Consider the following 23,281-nt stretch of genomic DNA (forward strand, 5'->3'; position numbering starts at 1 on the left):
CTCAAATAATAATAACAATAAATAAATAAACCTATTTTGATTGGCAATTGGTTGAAAGAGTTATTATCTATAGAAAGGAATGGTTATGATAAGGGGTTGTGGAGACCTAGGTTTTATCATGCAGATAAAGCCTCCAGGTAGCAGGCTTTAGAGGAAACAGACTAAATGTTTCTTATCAGACTTTAGGTTGATGTTAATGGTGGAGGGGTCGAAGCCCCACTTCTTGTCATGGCCTGAACCACTCTTTCAGGTTAAAAGTGCCCTGGCCAAAGAGGAAGGCCCCCGAGGTTGGAGGCGGAGGGGTAGTTAAATTTTATTTCTGGTTTACAGTAGTTTGCCTTTTCACTCTGAATGGTGTATTATGAACTGAATTGTGTCCCCCTAAAATCCATCAATTGAAGCCCAAATCCCCAGTATCTCAGAAAGTGACTATCTTTGGAGGCAATTAAGTTAAAATGGGTTGTTGGAGTGGGCCCTAATCCAATATGATTGGGGCCCTTATAAGAAGAGATTAGAACCCAGACACGCATGGAAGGCAGACCATGAAAATAGAGGGAAGGCAGCCATCTGCAAGTTAAGCAGAGAGGCCTCAGGGGAAACCAAATCTGCCAACATTTTGATCTTGGACTTCTGGCTTCCAGAACTGTGAGAAAATAAATATGGTGTTTAAGTCTCCGACTCTATGGTATTCTGTTATAATGGTCCCAGCCAACTGATGCGGAGTGTACTTGATAAATAAAAATTCAGTGAAGTCGAATTCATCCATTTTTTCGTGGTTAATTTTATAATTGTTTAAAAAAATTGTGTAAAATCCATTCTCAATTTAAAAAAAGGTTAAGAAAAGAGAATAAAATCAATAGTTTTTAAAGGTATGGCCACACAAAGAAACAATGTATAGCTAAAAACTAATATCACATTTAATGAGGAAACATTAAAAATATTACAACTAAAGTGAGGACAAATACAGGCTATCAGTATCTCCACTACTATTTAAAATTATTCTGAGGATATTGGCTGATGCAATTACACAAAAGAAAAAACCAAGGAACACAAATTATAAAAAAGTAAAAATGGTCATTATTTACAGGTGATTTGATTTCTGAACTGGAAAACTCAAAGGAATCAATTGAAAAACTGTTGCAACAATAATGTCAGACTTCTTTAAGATGACTCAATTCAAGTATTAAAAAAAAGTCTTTCTGTATACAAACAACTCCTTTGGAGAAATAAATAGAAGAAGGTATACTATTTAAAATAGCACCATAAAAGAAAACATCTCTGAATAAAAGCAACAAGGATATCCGTTTTCTTTGGAAAGAAATATTGAATATTATAAAAATACAAATGCTCCTTAAATTAGTCTTGTAATTGAATGCAATCCCAATTAGAAATAATTTTTACATTAGACAAGGTAGTACTAATATAACCACCATTTGACACCCATTAGGACGTCTACTATCAAAAAATAGAAAATAACGGGTTGGTAAAGATGTGGAGAAATTGGAATCCTTATGTGCTGTTGGTGAATGTGTAATGGTACAGCCACTGTGGAACACAGTATGGGGGTTTCTCCAAAATTGAACATAGAATTATGTGATCCAGTAATTCCACTTCTGGGTATATAACCAAAAGAATTGAAAGCAAGATCTCGGCCGGGCGCGGTGGCTCACGCCTGTAATCCCAGCACTTTGGGAGGCCGAGGCAGGCAGATCACAATATCAGGAGATCGAGACCATCCTGGCTAACACGGTGAAACCCCGTCTCTACTAAAAATATTTTAAAAATTAGCCAGGCGTGGTGGCGGGCGCCTGTAGTCCCAGCTACTCGGGAGGCTGAGGCAGGAGAATGGCGTGAACCCGGGAGGCGGAGCTTGCAGTGAGCCGAGATCGCGCCACTGCACTCCAGCCTGGGCGACAGCGAGACTCCGTCTCCGAAAAAAAAAAAAAGGAAAAGACAAGAAAGCAAGTAATCCCAGCACTTTGGGAGGCCGAGATGGGTGGATCACGAGGTCAGGAGATCGAGACCATCCTGGCTAACACGGTGAAACTCCGTCTCTACTGAAAATACAAAAAATTAGCCGGGCGTGGTGGCGGGCACCTGTAATCCCAGCTACTTGGGAGGCTGAGGCAGGAGAATGGCGTGAACCCGGGAGGCGGAGCTTGCAGTGAGCAGAGATAGCGCCACTGCAGTCCGGCTTGGGTGACAGAGCGAGACTCCGCCTCAAAAAAAAAAAAAAAAATCTCAAAGAGATGTTTTTCACCCACGTGCATAGGCAGGATTATTCACAACAGCCAAAAGGTAGAAGCAACACTCACTGTCCATGGATGGATGTATGAATAAACAGAATGCGATACATACATACGATACTACATTCAACCTTAAAAGGGAAGGAAATTCCAACATATGCTGCAACATGTAGAATGAACATTAAGGACATTAGGCTAAGTGAAATATGCCAGGCCCCAAAATTACATACTGCATAATTCCTCTTATATGAGATACCTAGAGAAGTCAAATTCATGGAGACAGAAAATGGAATGGTGGTTGTCAGGGGTGGAGGGATAGGGGAATAAGGAATTATTTAATGGGTACAGAGTTTCAATTTTGCAAGATAAAAAGAGTTCTGAGGATTGTACAACAATCTGAATGTACTTAACACTGCTGTAATGTACACTTAAAAATTGTTAAAATGGGGCCAGGTGCGGTGGCTCATGCCTATAATCCCAGCACTTAGGAGGGCTGAGGTGGGCAGATCACTTGAGGTCAGGAATTCGAGATCAGCCTGGCCAACATAGTAAAGCCCTGTCTCTACTGAAAATACAAAAATTAGACAGGCATGATGGCACACACCTACAATCCCAGCTACTTGGGAGGCTGAGGCTGGAGAATTGCTTGAACCTGGGAGGCGGAGGTTGCAGTGAGCCGAGATCATGCCACTGCACTCCAACCTGGGAAACAGAGTGAGACTCCTTCTCAAAAAAAAAAAAAAAAGTTAAAATGGTCAATTTCAGCCAGACATGGTTGCTCATCCCTGTAATCCCAGCACTTTGAGAAGCCAAGGCGGGAAGATTGTTGAGCGCAAGAGTTCAAAACCAGTCTAGGCAACATAGCAAGACCCCATCTCTACAAAAAATATAAATAAATAAAAATTAGCCAGGTATAGTGGAGCATGCCTGTGGTCCCAGCTACCGGAGAGGCTGAGGTTGGAGTATTGCTTGAGCCCAGTAGGTTGAGGCTGCAGTGAGCTGTGATCACACCACTGTACTCCAGCCTGGGCAGGAGTACAACAGCAAGGCCCTGTCTCAAAAAAAATTGAAAAAAAAAAAAGGTCAGTTTAATATTATGTGTATTTTACCACAATTTTTAAAAGAAACACCCCCCTCCCCAAAAAGAGTTCATTCCTTTTTTTGTGTGTGTGTAGAGACAGGGGGCCTCACTGTGTTGCCCAGGCTGCTCTCCAACCCCTGGCCCCAAGCAATCCTCCTGTCTTGGCCTCTTAAAGGGCTGGGATTACAGGCATGAGCCACCCCACCCGGCCTATCTTTTTACTTTTGACCTATGTGTGTCTTCATAGTTCAAGTGCCTTTCTTGCAGCAGCATATACTTGGGTCTTGCTTCATTTTCCCCATTTGAAAATCTCTGCTTTGACTTAATTATTTCCCCTATTGTTTTAAGACTGCACTGTATGTCTTCTTAAGAGTAGAAAGGGTTTGGGTTTTTTTCCCTTAATTTTGTGTACTGTTGACAGATCTTTGATAAAAATTAGAAACTTAGAATACTATTCTGAGAATAGCTATGTGTGACCTCCCTCTAGTGGCCACATTGAATAATGTTATGAAATGCAAGCATTTCTTCCAGAGCTGAGCTTCTCCACGGCAAGCTATGCACATTGAACTATTAATTTGACTTCATTGTTGTCTGCAACTGTGTATAAACTGGTATCACAGTTCTGAGAGACACTCAGTGCCTAAATAAGCCAAGAGGGGAAAACTTGGCCTCCTTGGAACCTGGAAGAATAGTAGCCACCTAAAATAATTAATAACAATTACGGTGTCATTAGCCCTTTAACGTGTAATTCAGAAACACATGTAGTAGTTGGCATATGATAGTTATGGTAAATAAGCAATGGAAACGATTAATTTCAAGGACATGTAGAAGGAGGACAAATAAAAAGTATAAAATAAAATGGCAGAAATAAAATTTTAAAATATGGCAGTCATTCCTTTGCAACTTTTGAATCTATAATTATTTCAAAATAAAAATTAAAGAATATCAGTGGTAATAACAAATGAAAAATGGGTCCAAACTCTATAGTAAAATAATGAGAATTTTTCTGAGCACGTGACACATTCCTGTAATCCCAGCACTTTAAGAGGCTGAGGCGGGCAGATCACCTGAGGTCAGGGTTCAAGACCAGCCTGGCTAACATGGTGAAACCCCGTCTCTACTAAAACTACAAAAATTAGCCAGGTGTGGTCGCGGGTGCCTGTAATCCCAGCTACTCAGGAGGCTGAGGCTGAGGCTGAGGCAGGAGAATTGCTTGAACCTAGGAGGCAGAGGTTGAAGTGAGCCGAGATCACAGCACTGTACTCCAGCCTGGGCGACAGAGCGAGACTCCGTCTAAAAAAAAAAAAAAAAAAAAGGAAAAAGAAAACGTAGAGGTTTACAGGGGATATACTTATACAGAATGGTTGAAAGTAAAGGGTTAGAAAAATGTAAACTAGGCAAATACAAACCGAAGGAAAACAAATAGCTCTATTAATTTGTGTGTGTGGGGGGGACGACTTTAAGGCAAAAGGTATTACTACAGATAAAGAGGGCCACAACTTAATGATAAAAAGTTAAATTCACCAAAAAGATATACCAATTCAAATATTGTATGCTTTTATTTTAAATTAATTAATTAATTAATTAGAGATGGAATCTCACTCTGTAGCCCAGGTGGGAGTGCAGTGGCACTATCTTGGCTCACTGCAACCTCCACCTCCCAGATGCAAGCAATTCTCCTGCCTCAGCCTCCCTGGTAGTTGGGACTACAGGCATGCACCACCACACCCAGTTGATTTTTGTATTTTTAGTAGAGACGAGGTTTTACCATGGTGGCCAGGCTGGTCTCGAACCCCTGACCTCAAGTGATCTGCCCGCCTTGGCCTCCCAAAGTGCTGGGATTACAGGAATGAGCCAATGTGCCTGGCCTATTTATTTATTTATTTTGAGACAGGGTCTCACTTTGTCACCCAGGCTGGAGTGCAGTGATGCGATCTTGGCTCACTGCAACCTCCGCCTCCTGGGTTCAAGCGATTCTCCTGCCTCCGCCTCCCGAGTAGGTGGGATTTAAAGGTGCCTGCCACCATGCCTGGCTAATTTTTGTATTTTTGGTAGAGATGGAGTTTCACCATGTTGGCCAGGCTGGTCTCAAACCGCTGACCTCAAGGGATCCACCTGCCTCGGCCTCCCAAAGTGCTGGGATTACAGGCTCACCGCGCCTGGCCCTTGTATGCCTTTAAAAACAAAAGGCTTGAAATATATAAAGGAAAATTCAACAGACCTCAAGGGAGAAATTGATAAATCCACCATTAAAATGACTATTGTTTTATATGGCAGGCAGACACATAACAGAAGATCACATTTCTGCTAGTATAACTGCTCTTCATTTATATGATGAAATTCCATATACCTACATTTCACAGTGCTGCACAAAAATGATGGCGGGTTCCAGGTGCTCCCTCATTGGAGAAATCTGAGAACCATTGACCTAGATATTAAAGTGCATTATTTTCCTATTCATTCCACAAGCGGTTGCTGAAAGACTATTGTGTTGTGTTGAAGGCGTAAAGTTTACACATTAAAGGAGTCAGTTGCTGTACTTAGTTTAGCTATTTAATATAAATTCATAGTTCATAAGCTTTTTTTGTTGAGAGATGGGGTCTCCGTCTGTCACGCAGGAGTACAGTGGCGTGAACACGGCTCGCTGCAGCCTCCATCTCCTGGGCTCAAGCGATTCTCCCGCCTCAGCCCCCACAAGTAGCCCAAGTAGCTGGGACTACAGGCGCACCACCATACCCGGATAATTTTTGTATTTTTGTTTTTAGAGATGGGGTTTTCCACGCTGCCCAAGCTGGTCTCCAACTACTGAGCTCAGGCAATTCGCCCCCCTCAGCCTTCCAAAGTGCTGAGATTACAGGTGTGAGCCACCGCGCCCGGCTTCATAAGCCAATTTCACAAAGATTTATAGAGAGAACCACCCTGAAGTGCACCCCCCAAATGCGCGCGCGCGCGCGCACACACACACACACACACACACGCACGCACAGTTAAATCTCAGTCTCTTTCTTAAAGAAATGTGCTTGCTAGAACAAGGAACGGTAATGAGTTTCCAAAATTCTAATGTCTTCAGTTATATTGTATTTCAAAAATAAGAAAAGAATACAGTAAGTACAAATACTGGTCCACAAACTCAGCTGGGCAAGGCAACTTAATTTCTATTCAGACTCCATTCTGTCAAGCGGTGGAAATAATCCAGGTTCCCGTTTCTCTCCACTGCTGTCCCATGGATGACTAAGAAGGCGAGGAGAGGGGCGCGTGGTCCGGATCTTCATCTGGCCGTGCTGGCACCCGCGGCCTGGCCCGCATTCGCTTCCGGTCTTCAGTCTGTGCTCCATCAAGGGTGTTCTATCAAAGTCACACTTTCCTTTCTTCCAACCCTGAGGCTCTTCAGGCCTGGCTTGCTGTCAGCGGACTGTGGTGGCCTTGAAAAGGAAACGTTATTCTGCTGCTCCTGCGCCACATTAGAGACATTAAGAGCAGGAAAAGCTGAACGGGGCTCTCTAGGGACCTTCACTCCAGCAGGCTGCCTTCATTTTGTGGACTATGGACACAAGCAAATCCCTCAGGTACCAGGGATTTGTTCTCCGTCTCCCTCATTGCACTTGGATCAACCCTGCAAGGCTGCCTCTGCCCTGCGTGCTGAAACACCGCCCGGCCGTTTCTTCCCCTGCATCTGTGCCTCCCTGGGCTGCGCAGAATACAGGCCCCTCCTTCCCAGGGATCCACGCGAGCCTCACATTCTTTGCTTTCTCTCTAACTTTCTTCCTTTCTCTCCAGGTTTGGGAAAACTTCATGTAATCTTTGGAAGAGTAGCTGAGCAGGAAGTTTTTTGTTTTTTGTTTTTATGGAGATGGAGTTTCGCTCTTGTTGCCCAGGCTGGAGTGCAGTGGCGTGATCTCCGCTCACCACAACCTCCGCCTCCCGGGTTCAAGTGATTCTCCTGCCTCAGCCTCCCGAGTAGCTGGGATTACAGGCATGCGCCACCACGCCCGGCTAATTTTGTATTTTTAGTAGAGACGGGGTTTCTCCATGTTGGTCAGGCTGGTCTCGAACTCCTGACCTCAGGTGATCTGCCCGCCTCGGCCTCCCAAAATGCTGGGATTACAGGCATGAGCCACCGTGCCCGGCTGTGTGCAGAAAGCTTTTTGTTTTCCCTCAAGTATTCTACGAAGTCCACTGGGCTTGAGTTTTTTCTCTTCCTTTGGAAATTCTAATGCCAAGAATAGACTCTTATTTCCTCTGCTTCCTGAGCGTTTTCTTTTTCCTGTGGCAGTGACACAGAATGTCTAGCTGACTATGAGGAAAGGGTCATGAGGTAAAAGAACGCATACGGAAGAAAACCCTTATTCATTAAAATAGCAAAATATTGTTCTTCAGTAGTACAGATGATAAAAAATAGTCTCTGATAACATTTGTTGCCTACTGATTTTAATAATAGAAATAAAGCATGTTTTAAAAAATGATTGATAGGATATGTGAAACACAAAACACTAGTTCAAAATGTATTTAGAAAACGGACCCAGTCAGCTCCAGGTGAGTAACGGTTTCATTCAAGAGGTTGCCTGTGGGCAAAACTGGAAGATGCCAGCCTGGAAGGTGTGTGGTTATGGTCGGAAGGCATTATTATACGAGCATAAACATTAGCTTCGTTGTGTTGTATGATACTCAATGTGCTTGTTGGACTCTTCAACAAAGTAAAGAGAGGTGCTAAGATTGGAAGTGGGAAAAGAAAGGTTCTGAATCTGTCTTTGGGAAGTGCACGAGGTCTGCCTGTGTTTATTAGGGGTGTGCTACAGGGATCCCCCAGGCCTCCCTGCCTCCAGCAACCAAGAGGCCAACCTGAATCAGTTTCCCCCGGAAGCAGAGTGCCTTCTAGGAGAAGTCCCTCTGTCTTTTCTATGATTCGAGGGCTCCTCTGCCCCCTCAAATCACCTCCTTTAAATAATAGGGCGCCAAATCCTTCTAACAAAACTTTTTGTTTCACGAACATTCATAAAACGTAAAAAGTACAAGTTCTGGTGGAGGCAACACACTGAAAGTCACTCTGCTGGAAGTACAACCAGAACCCCCTCTTGGGTCCTTGTCCTTGCCAGGCTGCGTTGGAATTGCCTGTAGGCACCACAACTATGTCTGTTCCTGGCATGTAAGCTTCTCCACATAGCCTGGGCAACATAGCAAAACCAGGAGACCACAGCAAAACCTACAAATTAAAAAATACATATATCCGGGCGTGACGGTATGTGCCTGTAGCCTCAGCTACTCAGGAGGCTGAAGCAGGAGGATCCCTTGTGCCTAGGAGTGCACGGTTTCAGTGATCTGTGATTGTGCCACCGTGCTCCAGCCAGGGTGACAAAGCAAGATGCTGTCTCTAAAATAAATAACTAAATAAATGCATATATAAATATCTTGATCCTCTTTGCTTAATGCTGAAATTTACCATGTGAACAAATACTAGTAGTGTGTTCTAATTCCTAATACTTTAAATGTACACCTGCACTCCGGCATTATGTTATCACCACCATTAGCACATCCTTTATTGTTTTTCTTTATTTCTTGTGACTCTTACTCTTTAGCAACTTCCATTCTCTATTCCCAGTTTGGTAAGAGACTAAGTCTATAAGAGCTTCCACTAAAATTCCAAAAGGCTAACTTTCCACCCTGCTCTCATTTCTAAGTGGCCCTGTTCCCACCAGCATCTAAGATCCCATCCACGATTGAAAGCAGAGTTTCTTCTCATCTCCTAGATGCCTTGTCCATTCTCCTGCTGGAAGAAAGCCACTAAGTACTGGGTTGGGCGGGTGGACACATGTTCTGCCGAGCGCCATTCTCTCCCCTGCCTGTGTAAGTGATACCAGGATCTTGTGACCACAGGCAGCTCATGCTCCCGAGGGCATGTAAGGCCTCTCTTTTCTGAGAAAGTCCATGGAAGCAGAGGACAGTGTATGAGTTTCCATGGAAAACCTCTTGTCAAGGATTCCAGCTATGACTCCTTCTATAGAACAGGATAACTGGAGAGTAGCCAAGGAGAAATATATCTCCCATTTAGAAAATATCAAAAACTCTGATTGGTAAAATTAAGTGTAACAAAGATGATAATACTTCCTGAATTCATATATTAATTAATATTTAATTTAGTTTAAATGTCTATTTAAAATCTTCTGGTGATGTTTAAACAATTGAACAACTTGATAGTAAAAATAAATCCAGACATATAAGCAGATAAAACTTTATTTTTTAAGTGATTGTAGAATCATATATCAGCCTATTTTTTAAAAATGAAGATCAAATAAATATGTCATAGTGTGGATATTTCATAAGTTAAAGCTATTATGAGAACTTAATATATGACAAACTAGACTTAGTAATATAAGACAAATAATGGAGAGAAGAAAATATCTACTTAAGAATTAGTATTGGGATACCCAAGCATGATATGGAGAAAAGTGAAATTAGACCCATACCTCCATACAATATAAAATGTAGTGTTAGACATTTTAAAAATAGCTACTCAAAGTAGAAGAAAAAAACTGATATATGTACTAGAGTAAATAGACTTCTATGTCTATAAAAGAGATACATTTACATCAGAACATGAAGTAGATCATCATCATACCATAGATCTGTTCATAACACTAATAGAATGATATAATAAATATCAAAAGGAAAACAACAAAATGAAAAACATTCAACACATATTTATTGTCCCAAATATATAAAGAATTGTTGTTAATATAAATACTCTGCTTTCACTCCAGCAGTAGTCAAGGAAGATTAAAAGTTTATACAAAAGGGAAACCTTGTCAAACTGTCAAATTAAATTGAATCATATGGAATATATACAGCTTCATAGTAATTAAGTAAATACAAACTAAAACTCATAAATAACTCACAAATAACCATCTCTCTATTTTTTTAAAGCCAGTGTTGGAGGAGAGTGTGAGAGAAAGCCCATCTATATCACTGGTGGGTTGGTATTTCTGAAGAGCAATTTGTCAATATCTAGCAAAAGCTACAAAACTTTAAAAATCTTAAATCTATCCATTCCATTTGGGAAATATATGAGAAGAAAAAACTTAGAGGAGAAAATGAAGTTTGTGTAAGTTTCAATATAGCAGTATTAGTTTTCTTTTCTTTCTTTCTTTCTTTCTTTTTTTTTTTTTTTTTTGAGTCAGAGTCTTTCTCTGTCGCCCAGGCTGAAGTGCAGTGGAGTGATCTCAGATCACCATGAGCTCTGCCTCTTGGGGCTCTCGTGCCTCAGCCTCCTGAGCTGCTGGGATTCCAGGCACGAGCCATCACGCCAGGCTAATTTTTGTATTTTTAGTAGAGATGGGGTTTTGCCATGTTGACCAGGCTGGTCTGGAACTCCTGACCTAGGTAATCTGCCAGCCTCAGCCTCCCAAAATGCTGGGATTACAGGTATGAGCCACCACACCCGGCCTATTTTTCATCATAAAAATAAGACACAATTCTAATGCACAATTAAAAGGAAAATGGAGGTATAAAAGCAAGTGCTCTATATTACAGGATGGGATACAGTACGCTATTATAATTAAAAAGGTTTACTGTGTGGATTATGCTGATCCATGGAAATCAGTAAGTGAAGTTTTGATAAAGTGGAGCAAGTGACGAATACACTGAACTGTAAGGTCTTTGGAGATGGTCCATGTCTACTTATATTCAATCCACAGGGCTACACTTAGTTCTTGGTACACAGTACATGCTCAGCAAGAGTCTGCTGAATGAACACATACATGGTTTATCTGTTTGTCTCTTCCGAGTTCTTGACTTCTGTCTGCTCTGACCTCTGGCAACTTTCCACTAGTTTCTAGCTTTCATTCTGCTTACCTGGATTTCGGAACTCTAGCCTGCCCCACTCTTAGATAAACGCATGCCCTCTGTGGCCCTGGAACCTTTGTGACTTCTGCTATACCAAAGTCTCCAGGCCCAGGGTGACACGCAGCTGCAGCTCCATAAACCTCTAACATGATGTCAGCAAATATTAAAAAAAAAAAAAGCTTATAAAAACAATGAATAAACTTTGTTAAAGGTACAAATGAAAATTAGCAAACATGGGAAGATAATTGAGTAAAGAGTTTAAAGTTGAAAACTAATTGCAGTCATTCTAGAGGAAGGAACAGTTGTATTTGAAAACCTGTATGGTTACATGAACTGCCTAAAAAACAAGCTAAGGAAAATTAAAGCTCAGATTTATATATTTTAAGAAATTAATTGCAATTAATTTCCTGGGATTAAATAGCATTTCCTCAACCCCAGCTGTCATTAAAAAGAGGCAAATACAGCCAAGGACTGGATCTTCTCTGGAAGGCTGACAGCACTGACCCTCAAGAAGGCACCGGCTGACAGAACATTCTGCCCTAATATGTGCTGAAATTCCGCTGAGAGCAGAGTGGTACATTAAACCCTTTAGGGGCTTACAAAAGAAGTGTCCTATGTTTTAGAGTCACAGAGTTTTGCAAAAAACAAGTATGAATTCACCTAGTGGCCCCCTGCACCAGGTCTTTCCTGTGGGCACTGAGTGCCAGACACATCAATATGTAATAGCAGAATGAATGACTGAACGAACGATTGAATGAAAAGAAATGAGAGGCAGCAGGTTGTCAGATTCTATGAGGCAATCACAGCATCAGGTGACCTTAGTATTTATTTGAGAGGATTGCCATTTATTCTCGGGAGCGCACAGCTCTAAAGAGGCCCATATCCAGGCAGTGAGCTCTGGTGGGGGGCGCCTTTAGATGCAAGAAGGAGGAAACAGCTCGAAATCCCTGGGCCTGAGCGCGGCCCGTGCAGGCCGGAGGGTCAAGAACTCTCCACCGGCGGCAGCGGCCCGGTGTCTGCCCCGGCTTCGCCCCGGCCTAAGGCTGCCTGTGCTATAAATACGCAGCCCACATGCCGCGGTGACACGGTGTTCCCTGGGCTCGGCGGGACAGATAACATGAATGTGCCCTTTAAACGTCCCAAGTTCCAGGAACAGCCCCCGGCCCAGCCTCGCTCCCGGAAGCGCCTTCGCCCCCGATGCCCTCTGCAGCTGGGAGGAGGGGGCGCCCCGCATCTGCCCAGCCAATGCGCGGCGCGAGCGCCGGCCGCGACCCGCCTCCTCTCGCGAGAGCCCGGCGGGGATATAAGGGGGAGCTGCGGGCCAGGCGGCGGCCCCCTAGCGTCGCGCAGGGTCGGGGACTGCGCGGCGGTGCCAGGCCGGGCGTGGGCGAGAGTACGAGCGGGCTGCCTGCGGGCTGAGAGCGTCGAGCTGTCACCATGGGTGATCACGCTTGGAGCTTCCTAAAGGACTTCCTGGCCGGGGGCGTCGCCGCTGCCGTCTCCAAGACCGCGGTCGCCCCCATCGAGAGGGTCAAACTGCTGCTGCAGGTGAGGACCGCGCGGTGCAAGAGGCGGGCGCGGGCGCGGTCGCGGGCGCGGCGGGCCGGGCGGGGCGCGCGATGCGGCGCGAGCTGCAGGGCGCGGGGCGCCGCGGAAAATCTGCGCTAGGCCACAAGGCCCGGGCGCCCGCCCGCCCGCCCGCGGGGGAAGAAGGTGCCCTCTGCGTAGAGACAGGTCCAGCGTCAGTCGCAGATTCCTGGTGTCGGGTGGCGCCCGGCGTTCGGGTGTCTATATATGGAAAACCACCCGGAGCCGGTTTACGTGTGCCAGATCCTGCGCCCGTGACAGCACGGGCGTGCACTCAGGCCCGGAGGCACCTAGTGATTGCCAGTATTTTTGGCACCGTCTTATGCTCACGCACCTTTACAATAAAAACATCAAAATAATCATCACCCAAGAATTCCCTTATTGTATCTCATGCACAATGCTGTATGTAGGCTGACGCCTTCATCTTTATGTAACCCCTGTGAGAGAGTTATTCTTCTCCATTTTACAGATGAAGCTGAGGTTTTGAAATATTAAGAAACAATTTTCGGAATAAACTTAGATCATCCTGTCTCCAAATCTTTTCCTCCCCTACCTGGTCGCTGAATGGTTTATCATCCTCTCGTGTTTTCCTCCACCTGTCCAAAAGGTCAGGGCCCCTCAATGAGGAAGAGCCCAATTTGGGAGTCAAAATTACTAACAACAAAACCCCACAAATTGCTCACAATGGCAGCAAACCCTCAATAATTGATTACTTGGATTATCTGCTTGAAAACTTTGGAGCCCTAATGTTTAGTGGATTTATTCTCCTTCCTCTATTAGAGCATCTAGTAGAGATCGTCATCTCCAGGGTGATCAGAGTGACACTGAGAAATTGTCATTTTTTGGCCATCATGTCTATTAAATCCAAAGCCCTTTGAAGCAGGGAGTGTTACTCATTTCTGTCCCCCAGTAAGCCCCTCATACAGTTCTCAAACCTAGGGAAAGTGAAATAAATAAATGGCTATAGCTTTATATAATTCAATCACCTTTTCAGTTTATTTGGGGCAACACCTTTTCCCTCAAATACCCTAATAATTGAAGCAACACTGGATTATTTTGGCTTGTTATCCAGTAACTAACATGGATAACAGTATCCATTTACACGTCCTCAGTATCCGTTTGATTTCCTCATCCTTTTTTTCTTCAAAAAAAAAATCTAGGAAGTGCAAACCTTTTTTCTCCTGTCCTCTTCCCTTCTCTCTGCCCTGCGTGTCCTCTGTCACCCACCCTCCCCTCCACCAGGTCCAGCATGCCAGCAAACAGATCAGTGCTGAGAAGCAGTACAAAGGGATCATTGATTGTGTGGTGAGAATCCCTAAGGAGCAGGGCTTCCTCTCCTTCTGGAGGGGTAACCTGGCCAACGTGATCCGTTACTTCCCCACCCAAGCTCTCAACTTCGCCTTCAAGGACAAGTACAAGCAGCTCTTCTTAGGGGGTGTGGATCGGCATAAGCAGTTCTGGCGCTACTTTGCTGGTAACCTGGCGTCCGGTGGGGCCGCTGGGGCCACCTCCCTTTGCTTTGTCTACCCGCTGGACTTTGCTAGGACCAGGTTGGCTGCTGACGTGGGCAAGGGCGCCGCCCAGCGTGAGTTCCATGGTCTGGGCGACTGTATCATCAAGATCTTCAAGTCTGATGGCCTGAGGGGGCTCTACCAGGGTTTCAACGTCTCTGTCCAAGGCATCATTATCTATAGAGCTGCCTACTTCGGAGTCTATGATACTGCCAAGGGTGAGAGAGGGGCATCAGGGGAGAAGGAGGGTGGTGTGGAAAGAGGATCCTATGGGATCTGTAACTCACAAAGGACCTGATATACATTGATCTTGTTTTTTCTAGTCTCTGGGATAACTGAGGCTTCTGAATGAGGAGGTGGTGTGCATAAATTAATAGCTAAAGCATTCCTTGTGTCCTCTACTGAAATAAACTCTGGCCTTTAGTTATTCAGAGAGGAGGCGGGGGGGGGAGCCTGTCTCCCTCTAGACACAGCCATAGCAGTTACTGAGTTTAACTTGAAGCCACTTCCAATGCCCTGCATACAAGCTGAGCACTGGCCCTCCGGGGTCCGGAGAGGGCAGCAGCCACCTTTGCTGTCTGCCTGGTCATATGTGAAGCACCTGCACAGGGGCAGGTTCCCCGCAAGGTCAGAGCATGGAGCTGGAGGTGCAGTGGCCTCTCTCCCTCCACCTGCTTTCTGCTGAGAACAGTCAGTTCATAGCCGTTTGGCTTCTGGGCTCTGTCCACAGGGATGCTGCCTGACCCCAAGAACGTGCACATTTTTGTGAGCTGGATGATTGCCCAGAGCGTGACGGCAGTCGCAGGGCTGGTGTCCTACCCCTTTGACACTGTTCGTCGTAGAATGATGATGCAGTCCGGCCGGAAGGGGGGTAAGCTTGTGCTCTACTCATCTAAACTTGTTTGTTTTTGCCCGAGGAGAACATTTTACAGGGCTCCTTTCAGTCTTCCTTACTGGAAATTAATTTTCAAGATTATTTGATAAGGACTTAGGGAAGAAAGATGGTATTAATTCCCCCTAACGTTCTCAACTATCCTATTAGGGAAAAGTATTTTCCATTTTATTAGAGAGATGATAAGAACATGAATAGTAAGACATTTAGATGTGAATTTAACTAGGTATCCAGCATTATAGAGACCCTCGGCCCTCTTCCCTTAGAGCCTGGGTGCAAAAGCTAGGGAAAAGAAGTAGTTAGCTACTTCTTACAAAGAACTCTTGCTTCCCTCCTAGTTACAGGGGTTAGTGGGATGGGGTGTTTAGCTGGGTAGAGATGGCCTGAAGCAATCTGTTGTGCCAGAGAAAGTTTTGGCTTCTATAGGTTGAACCATATGAAATTGCCACTTTAAAAGTCAAAAACAGTCCAATGTTAGCAGTTTCGTATGTTTCAACGAATAGTTACAGCCTTTTATTTAGACTGCATAACCTCGTGCAGGATCATCTGAGGCTGGGCCTCAGTTCGGTCCTCCATAAAAAAAGGTAACCGTGTAGCATAATACTCCTGCTCCACTGCGCCCTTCTTGTTTCGCAGTTGGGCAGTCCATGAATTACTTGGTTAATTGCCCCAGTTCTTCACTGACCTTGAACTAATGGAGTAGGAATGACAGGAGACCCAGCCTGCCAGTGAAGCAAGGAAGGAGATGTCCAGTGGGATGTTGCATGGAGCTGGGACTCCATGCCCAGATGACCCTGATTTTATAAAACTGGTAACATTGTGTACAGATAATGTTTCAGGGGAAAAGTCTCTTTCCTCCAGCATTACGGAGCCCTCACCAGCATTTGTTTCCACAGCCGATATTATGTACACGGGGACAGTTGACTGCTGGAGGAAGATTGCAAAAGACGAAGGAGCCAAGGCCTTCTTCAAAGGTGCCTGGTCCAATGTGCTGAGAGGCATGGGCGGTGCTTTTGTATTGGTGTTGTATGATGAGATCAAAAAATATGTCTAATGTAATTAAAACACAAGTTCACAGATTTACAGTGAACTTGATCTACAAGTGCACAGATCCATTGTGTGGTTTAATAGACTATTCCTAGGGGAAGTAAAAAGATCTGGGATAAAACCAGACTGAAAGGAATACCTCAGAAGAGATGCTTCATTGAGTGTTCATTAAACCACACATGTATTTTGTATTTATTTTACATTTAAATTCCCACAGCAAATAGAAAATAATTTATCATACTTGTACAATTAACTGAAGAATTGATAATAACTGAATGTGAAACATCAATAAAGACCACTTAATGCACGCTTTCTATTTTATTGAACTCTTATTAACTGTAAAATGCATTTTTAAACGATCAAAAATGCATATTTTCTAGCATGATTCATGTATCAGTCAGTGGCCAAGCTTCTAAATGCCAGATAGTATATTGAGTATGTATTATATGAGAACGTACAATGCTTAAAGTTCCGGTTTTCAAACTTAGGCAGGTCATATTCTATCTTATCCAGTGTTACTGTAGGCTAGAAAGTGATAATGGCTTTCATAATCCTGCTTTGTCTTAGGCACTTTCCTGCAGTCTTTAGAAATTCTAAGATTCTGCTAGAAGTTTTAAATCACAATCTGGAGAATTTTCCATGATTAGGAAGTGCTCTGTTTTCATCCCTTTAGATAACTGTGACACCTAGAATTTTATGATAAGTAGAGAGTATTCACTGAAAATCAAGGCCAGGTGCAGTGGCTCACACCTGTCACCCCAGCACTTTGGGAGGTAGAGGTGGGCGTATCACTTCAGGCCAGGAGTTTGAGACCAGCCTGGCCAACCGAGCGAAACCCCATCTCTAATAAAAATACAAAAAATTAGCTGGGTGTGGTGGCGCACACCTGTAATCCCAACTACTCAGGAGGCTGAGGCATCAGAATCACCTGAACCCGAGAGGCAGAGGTTGCAGTGAGCTGAGATGGCATGCTACCACATCCATCCTAAGCGACAGGGCAAGACCCTGTCTCAAAAAAAAAAAAAAAAGAAAATCAGTTGTCTTAGTTGAAGCCACTATAACAAGGTACTGTAGACTGATGGCTTATAAGCAACAGAAACTTATTTCTCAGTTCTGTAGGCTGGAGGTCCAAGATCAAGGTGACACTGTGGTCAGGTTCTGATGAGGGCCCTCTTCTGGGTTGTAAACTAGAACCCAGTTCTAGTCCCTGGTTGGGACTTCTTGTATCCTTACATGGCAGAAAGAGAGCGACAGAGCTCTCTGTAGTCCCTTTTATAAGCTCACTAATCCCATTCATGAGGGCCCTACCCTCATGACCCAATTACCTCCCAAATGCCCCTCCTCCAAACACCACCACTTTGGGGGTTAAGATTTCAACAGATGAATTTTGAAGGGACACAAACGTTCAGTCCATAGCATCATTTATCAAGCTAGTATTTAATACCTCTTAGGCCCCGTGGAAGGGAAAATAGATAGGAACCTGCCCTGAAAGATGCTTCAGTTGGGGAGAAAAGGTGAAATTCCATTGTTAGATAATTTGTTTACGACAATACATCTTGCTTGAGAAGGAATAGAAGGGAAATGAAATGGGGGGAGGGAGTGGTAGGAGATGGAGACTTTGAAAGAAACTAACCAGATTTAGAAGCAAGGGTATAGAAAGCATCCTCCAGTACTTCCGCAACAATTTATCAAGACCTACAGGAAGTCAGTTTTGGATTTGCTCCTCCGAGATTTGTGAGCCAGAGGAAAATACTTAGAATATCAGGTTGGAAAGTTCACACTTTTGGACCAGGAAAAGACCAAGCAGTTGCTATAGTCTCCTGGATTGTGACTAATCTGGAGGAAGCAAGTCCCTGTATCCTTGGCAAAGCTTGAAAGGCAGGCAAATGTCTTCTCTGTGTTTTCTGACAGGTGGTTGGGTGGTGGGGGTTGGTCTCTGTACCTCCTGTTCTTTACCTTGCTTACCAAGCCCTTCCACCAACTCACTCCTGCCTCCCCAGCTAAAAATTGGCTGTGTTGCTTTTACCACAGTTACCAGGGTCTGAGTTTTATAAAATCCAGGATCACATCTGACCTCACGTGGTAGATATCTAGGCCAATAAAGTCTAAAGGGCCAATAAAGGGCTAAAAAGAAGGTACCTCTCCATCCTGTCTCCTCGAGGCCAGGCAGCACATGTGCAGTTAAGAGGCCTCCTGGGTCCATTGTCCTCCTGTTGCTTTTCGTTCTAAGTGATCCAAACTCTATTGCTGATAGAGAATAAAAGCAGGGCAGGCTAGTAGTAGGCAAGTGCTTTGATGGAGCGTATCTCAAAGCAGGGCCCAAGTTTAGGAGGAGGAAGACGTGACACAATGAATGAATACTGCATCCTCCCAACCCAACCAAGGAGTGTAATTGTGTTCCGTCTTTAACCCTGGCATGGAATGGGGAGGGAAGAGGCATGGACATTTATTACATAGTGCACATTATCTACATTCTGCATGTGACCCAGATGTCAGCCCTTCCGCTTCCTGCTAAGGTTACCTCTAATGCACATTGCTCCAGGCCCTGCTGAGCTAGTTCCTCACCGCAGCTACTTAACTCACCATGAATTCCTAGAACCCTCAGCCTCTGACAGAGTGCTGGGATCTGGCGGGAGAACAGGCAGTACTTCCCTCACTAACCTACCCGCACGCCATACCATCGTTGTGCAAAGCTGCCTCATGCTGGAAGGTCTGGTTTACATCAAAGTGACAACTTGGAATTGAGCGTCCGGCTCTTGGGTACCTGCCCCAGGCATTTCTCATCAGCCCCATTTCCCACACAGCTCTCTCCTGGGCGCAGCCCTCCTTCACCACCACCACCCCCACCCCAATCATCTTTAGGTATTTTCTCCCCTAAAGCCTCACCTGTTGGCATTTTACATCTTTTTAAGACCTTATTTTGTATTTTAAATGTATGAGAAAAATTATGGAGGATGATGCAAGATGAGTGAGTCCATAATGGTAATAATTGGACACTAAAAACAACGAAAACTTGTCTCAAGTATTTGTGTTGAAATCTCAATGAACTGGGCGACTGCTCCCGTTCCATTTTATTCTGTAAAATATGTGGCATCCTTTGTGTTGAGGCGGCATTTACTAAACACCCCCAAGGTGCAAGGCTGCAAGAGAATCAAGCGCCGCAAGGAGAGCTTATCTTCCACACCTGGTACAGTGCCCAGGACAGAGAAGGTGTTTAGCAAGTTTCTGTTGAATGTAAGAATGAGCGAGAAGGGAAAGTGCATCTAAAAAGCACAGGGAACCTACAAAATATTTGGGAAAGGGTTTCATCAGTTCGGGTGAAATCTTGAACGTGCAAAGCACCGTGGGAGTGGCTGGACAGGCTTGTTGGAGTCGTATAATGCAATGAATAAAAACTTACGGCTGCCTTAAATGCAAATTTCAAGCCCTTAAATAAAATTTAACAAAGTCTACCGTGTCATAAATTATTTGCTTTTCTGCTCCTCCTGAATATCAGAGATTTTATCAATCCACAATAAAGTACAGTTGATCTCATTCACAGATTACATATCTATAAACTGGCTTCACTGCCAAACTTTATTTGTAACCACTTTAAGGTCCTTGGACACACAGAATGATGACAAACTCAAGTTGCCTGACACACATCCCTAGCTGCAGTGGAACAAGGTGACACTTACCCTGCCTTTTCATTTCGGCCTCATCCTGTAAACAAGCATCCTGTTCACATGTTTACTTCGTGCTACAGAAATTCTGCTGTTTAAAAAGGCCCTCAAGCTTTGTGCAGTGGCCAATGCAGTTTATCCAAGGCACAATCATTGCCAATTAACATGGCCCCCAAGCAGAGTGCTGTTCCTCAGCACAAGAGGGCTAAGACATGCCTTGTGGAAAACACATGTGTCGGATCAGCTATCTTCAGGCCTGGGCCATGAGCTCAGTGTTAACGATCAGCAATCTATATTAAATAAGGTGTCTTTAAGTATAAACACATAAAAGGTTATGTATGATTTTTGTGACCAGCGGCTCATGGGAACCTAACCTTGTATTTCCGCTTGGCAAAATGTTTCAGTGTTTGCCTCAACTTTGTAGTATATAACCTCCGTGAATAATGGGAATCAGCTGTCTTACCATTTTTGAAGTCATAAACATTATAGAAAGAGCAGCCTGGGCAACATAAGGAGACCTTGTCTCTACAAAAAATAAAAAATTAGGTGGGTGTGGTGATACACGCCTGTGGTCTTAGCTACTCAGGAGGCTGAGGAGGGAGGCTGCAGTGAGCTATGATCGTACCACTGATTTCCAGCCTGGGTTACAGGGTGAGATCTATCCCTAAACAACAACAACAACAAAATACCTATAACATGTCTCACATAAAACATCTTGTGTGTAATTTTTGTGTGTTCTACATAGTCATTTTAATTTTCATAGCCCTTTAAAGATTAGATGAGTTTAGTTTTGCCATTTTTGCAGTCACTGATGAATCACATATATTGAGTGACACCCATGTATGGCTTCCCGTCAGCCTGAATGCCATAACCAATGCAAAAGCTTCATATGGTCCTTGCTCTCAGGGGCTTTCTTTTATTAGGAAAGTAAAACAGACTAAAAATATGTGAGACGTGACTTAAGTAACAAACCACATAACATATAATCTTAAGTCAGTGTTTCATCAGCTTTTTCTAGCTAAAAGCTTATTTTAGTAATGCAAATGTGATGTGATGAAGGCATGGATTAGAATGATGGCAGTGAAAATAAGTAATGTGTTTTGAAGAACAGACAGGACATGATACAGACATGGAAGAAAAATGTTAATCAGGCCGGGTGCGATGGCTCACACCTGTAATCCCAGCACTTTGGGAGGCCGAGGAGGGCGGATCACAAGGTCAGGAGGCGGGTGGATCACAAGGTCAGGAGATCGAGACCATCCTGGCCAACATGGTGAAACCCCATCTCTACTAAAAATACAAAAACTAGCTGGGCATGGTGGCGGGCGCCTGCAGTCCCAGCAACTCAGGAGGCTGAGGCAAGAGAATCGCTTGAACCTGGGAGGTGGAGGTTGCAGTGAGCTGAGATCGCAGCACTGCACTCCGGCCTGGCGACAGAGCAAGACTCCATCTAAAGCAAAAAAAAAAGTGTTAATCAGTGAGAATGCCAAGGTTTTATGCCTTCGTGTTTGAGGGAAAAATAACAATACGTTCATTGCAACTGAAGTCAAGAGGCAGCACTTGGGAAAAACAATTTCCATTCTTGATCCCTAATCCAAAAATCTGAAAACCAAAATGGTCTAAAATCCAAAACTTTGTGAGCACTGACAGAGTGCCACAGGTAGAAAATTCCACACTTGACCTCGTGATGGGTCACAGTCAAAACTTTATTTCATGCACGCAATTATTAAAAATACTGTATTAATTACCTTCAGGCTATGTGTATACTGAGTATATGAAACATAAATTAATTCCATGTTTAGACTTGGGTCCCATCCCCAAGGCATCTCATTACGTATATGCACATATTCCAAAATCTGAAAATATCGAAAATCCAAAACACTTGTCTCAAAAAAAAAAAAGAGGAAAGTTTATAGTGCTAAATGCCTTCATCAAGAAGTTAGATCTCAAATTAACAATCTAACTTTGCATCTAAAGGATCTAGGGGGAAAAAAAGAAGACAATCCCAAAGCTAGCAGAAGAAAATAATAACTAAAATTAGAGAATGAAATTGAGACAAAAATCCATACAAAAGCCGGGTACAGTGGCTCCCACCTGTAATCCCAGCACTTTCGGAGGCCAACACTGGCAGATCACTTGAGGCCAGAAGTTTGAGACTAGCCTGGCCAACATGGCAAAAACCCATCTCTACTAAAATACAAAAACCATCCTGGCATGGTGGCGTGCACCTGTAGTCCCAGCTACTTGGGAGGCTGAGGAGGGAGGATTGCTTGAGCCTGGGAGGCAGAAGTTGCAGTGAGACGAGATCGCGCCATTGCACTCCAGCCTGGGGGACAGAGTGAGACCCTGTCTCAAAAAACAAAACAAAACCCATACAAAAGATCAGTGAAACCAAGAGTTCTTTGAAAAAAATAAACAAGATTAATAGACTGCTAGCTAGATTAACAAAGAAGAAAGATCCAAATAAGTATAATCAGAAATGACAAAGATGTTGTTACAACTCATCCCATGGAAATACAAAAGATCCTCAGAGAATACTATGAGCAACTATGCACACAAAATTTAAAATCTAGAGGAAATGGATAAATTCTTGGAAACACACAATCTCCCAAGATTGAATCAGGAAGAGGCTGAAACCTTAAATAGACCAATATCAAGCTCTGAAATAGAATCCGTTACCAAAAATAAAAATTCAAAAACAGCCCTGCAAAAGATGGATTCACAGCCAAATTCTACCAGACATACAAAAAAGAACTAGTACTAATCCTGCTGAAACTATTCCAAAAAAAAAAATCAAGGAGGAAGGGATCCTCCCCAACTCATTCTATGAAGCCAGCATCAGCCTGATACCAAAATCTGGCAGAGATACAACCGAAAAAGGAATCTTCAGGCCAATATCCCTGATAAGCACAGATGCAAACATTCTCAACAAAATACTAGCAAACTGAATCCAATAGCACGTCAAAAAGTTAATTCACCAGGATCAAGCAGGCTTTATTCCTAGGATGCAAGGCTGGTTCAACATATGTAAATCAATAAATGTGATTTACCACATAAACAGAATTAAAAGGAAAAACCACATGATCATCTCAATAGACACAGGAGAAGCTTTTGGTAAAATCCAACATCCATGATTAAAAAAACCCTCAATAGACTAGGCATGGAAGGAACATACATCAAAATAATAAGAGCCCTCAGTGATGAACCCACAGCTGACATCATACTGAACAAGCAAAAGCTGGAAGCATTCCCCTTGAGAACTGAAAGAAGACAAGGATGCCTGCCCTCACCACTCCTATTCAACAGAATATTAGAAGTCCTGGCCAGAGCAATAAAAGGCATCCAACAGGAAAATCAAACTATCTCTATTTTATTTTTATTTTTATTTTATTTTTTAGACGTAGTCTTGCTCTGTTGCC

The 23,281-nt window shown here is 43.6% G+C and overlaps 2 protein-coding genes across 4 annotated transcripts in view; one reads left to right on the top strand and one right to left on the bottom strand.

The window, feature by feature from the left end:
- Positions 1 to 12,437: 12,437 nt before the first annotated feature.
- SLC25A4 (solute carrier family 25 member 4) lies at positions 12,438 to 16,507 on the top strand. The gene is made up of 4 exons (XM_004040697.5): positions 12,438 to 12,711; positions 13,993 to 14,479; positions 14,992 to 15,132; positions 16,050 to 16,507. Exons 1-4 carry the CDS (start codon positions 12,601 to 12,603, stop codon positions 16,205 to 16,207), a joined length of 897 nt encoding a protein of 298 aa, XP_004040745.1. The 5' UTR covers positions 12,438 to 12,600; the 3' UTR covers positions 16,208 to 16,507.
- A 4,247-nt stretch (positions 16,508 to 20,754) lies between these two features.
- Positions 20,755 to 23,281, bottom strand: part of CFAP97 (cilia and flagella associated protein 97) — a 52,062-nt gene continuing 49,535 nt past the window's right edge. For all 3 annotated transcript variants that reach the window (XM_019025996.4, XM_055384897.2, XM_055384898.2), the window contains exon 6: positions 20,755 to 21,312. The gene's annotated coding sequence lies outside the window, so the exon portion shown is untranslated. The remainder of the gene's footprint in view (positions 21,313 to 23,281) is intronic.

This window comes from Gorilla gorilla, chromosome 3 (genome assembly GCF_029281585.2).
Source record: "Gorilla gorilla gorilla isolate KB3781 chromosome 3, NHGRI_mGorGor1-v2.1_pri, whole genome shotgun sequence".
NCBI lineage: Eukaryota > Metazoa > Chordata > Mammalia > Primates > Hominidae > Gorilla > Gorilla gorilla.

Bases quoted from the DNA above. Each gene is read 5' to 3' on its own strand.
- SLC25A4 (XM_004040697.5), top strand. From the start codon at position 12,601: ATGGGTGATCACGCTTGGAGCTTCCTAAAGGACTTCCTGGCCGGGGGC. The intron at 12,712-13,992 runs GTGAGGACCGCG...CCCCTCCACCAG, and splicing joins GGGTCAAACTGCTGCTGCAG to GTCCAGCATGCCAGCAAACA. The intron at 15,133-16,049 runs GTAAGCTTGTGC...TTGTTTCCACAG, and splicing joins GCAGTCCGGCCGGAAGGGGG to CCGATATTATGTACACGGGG.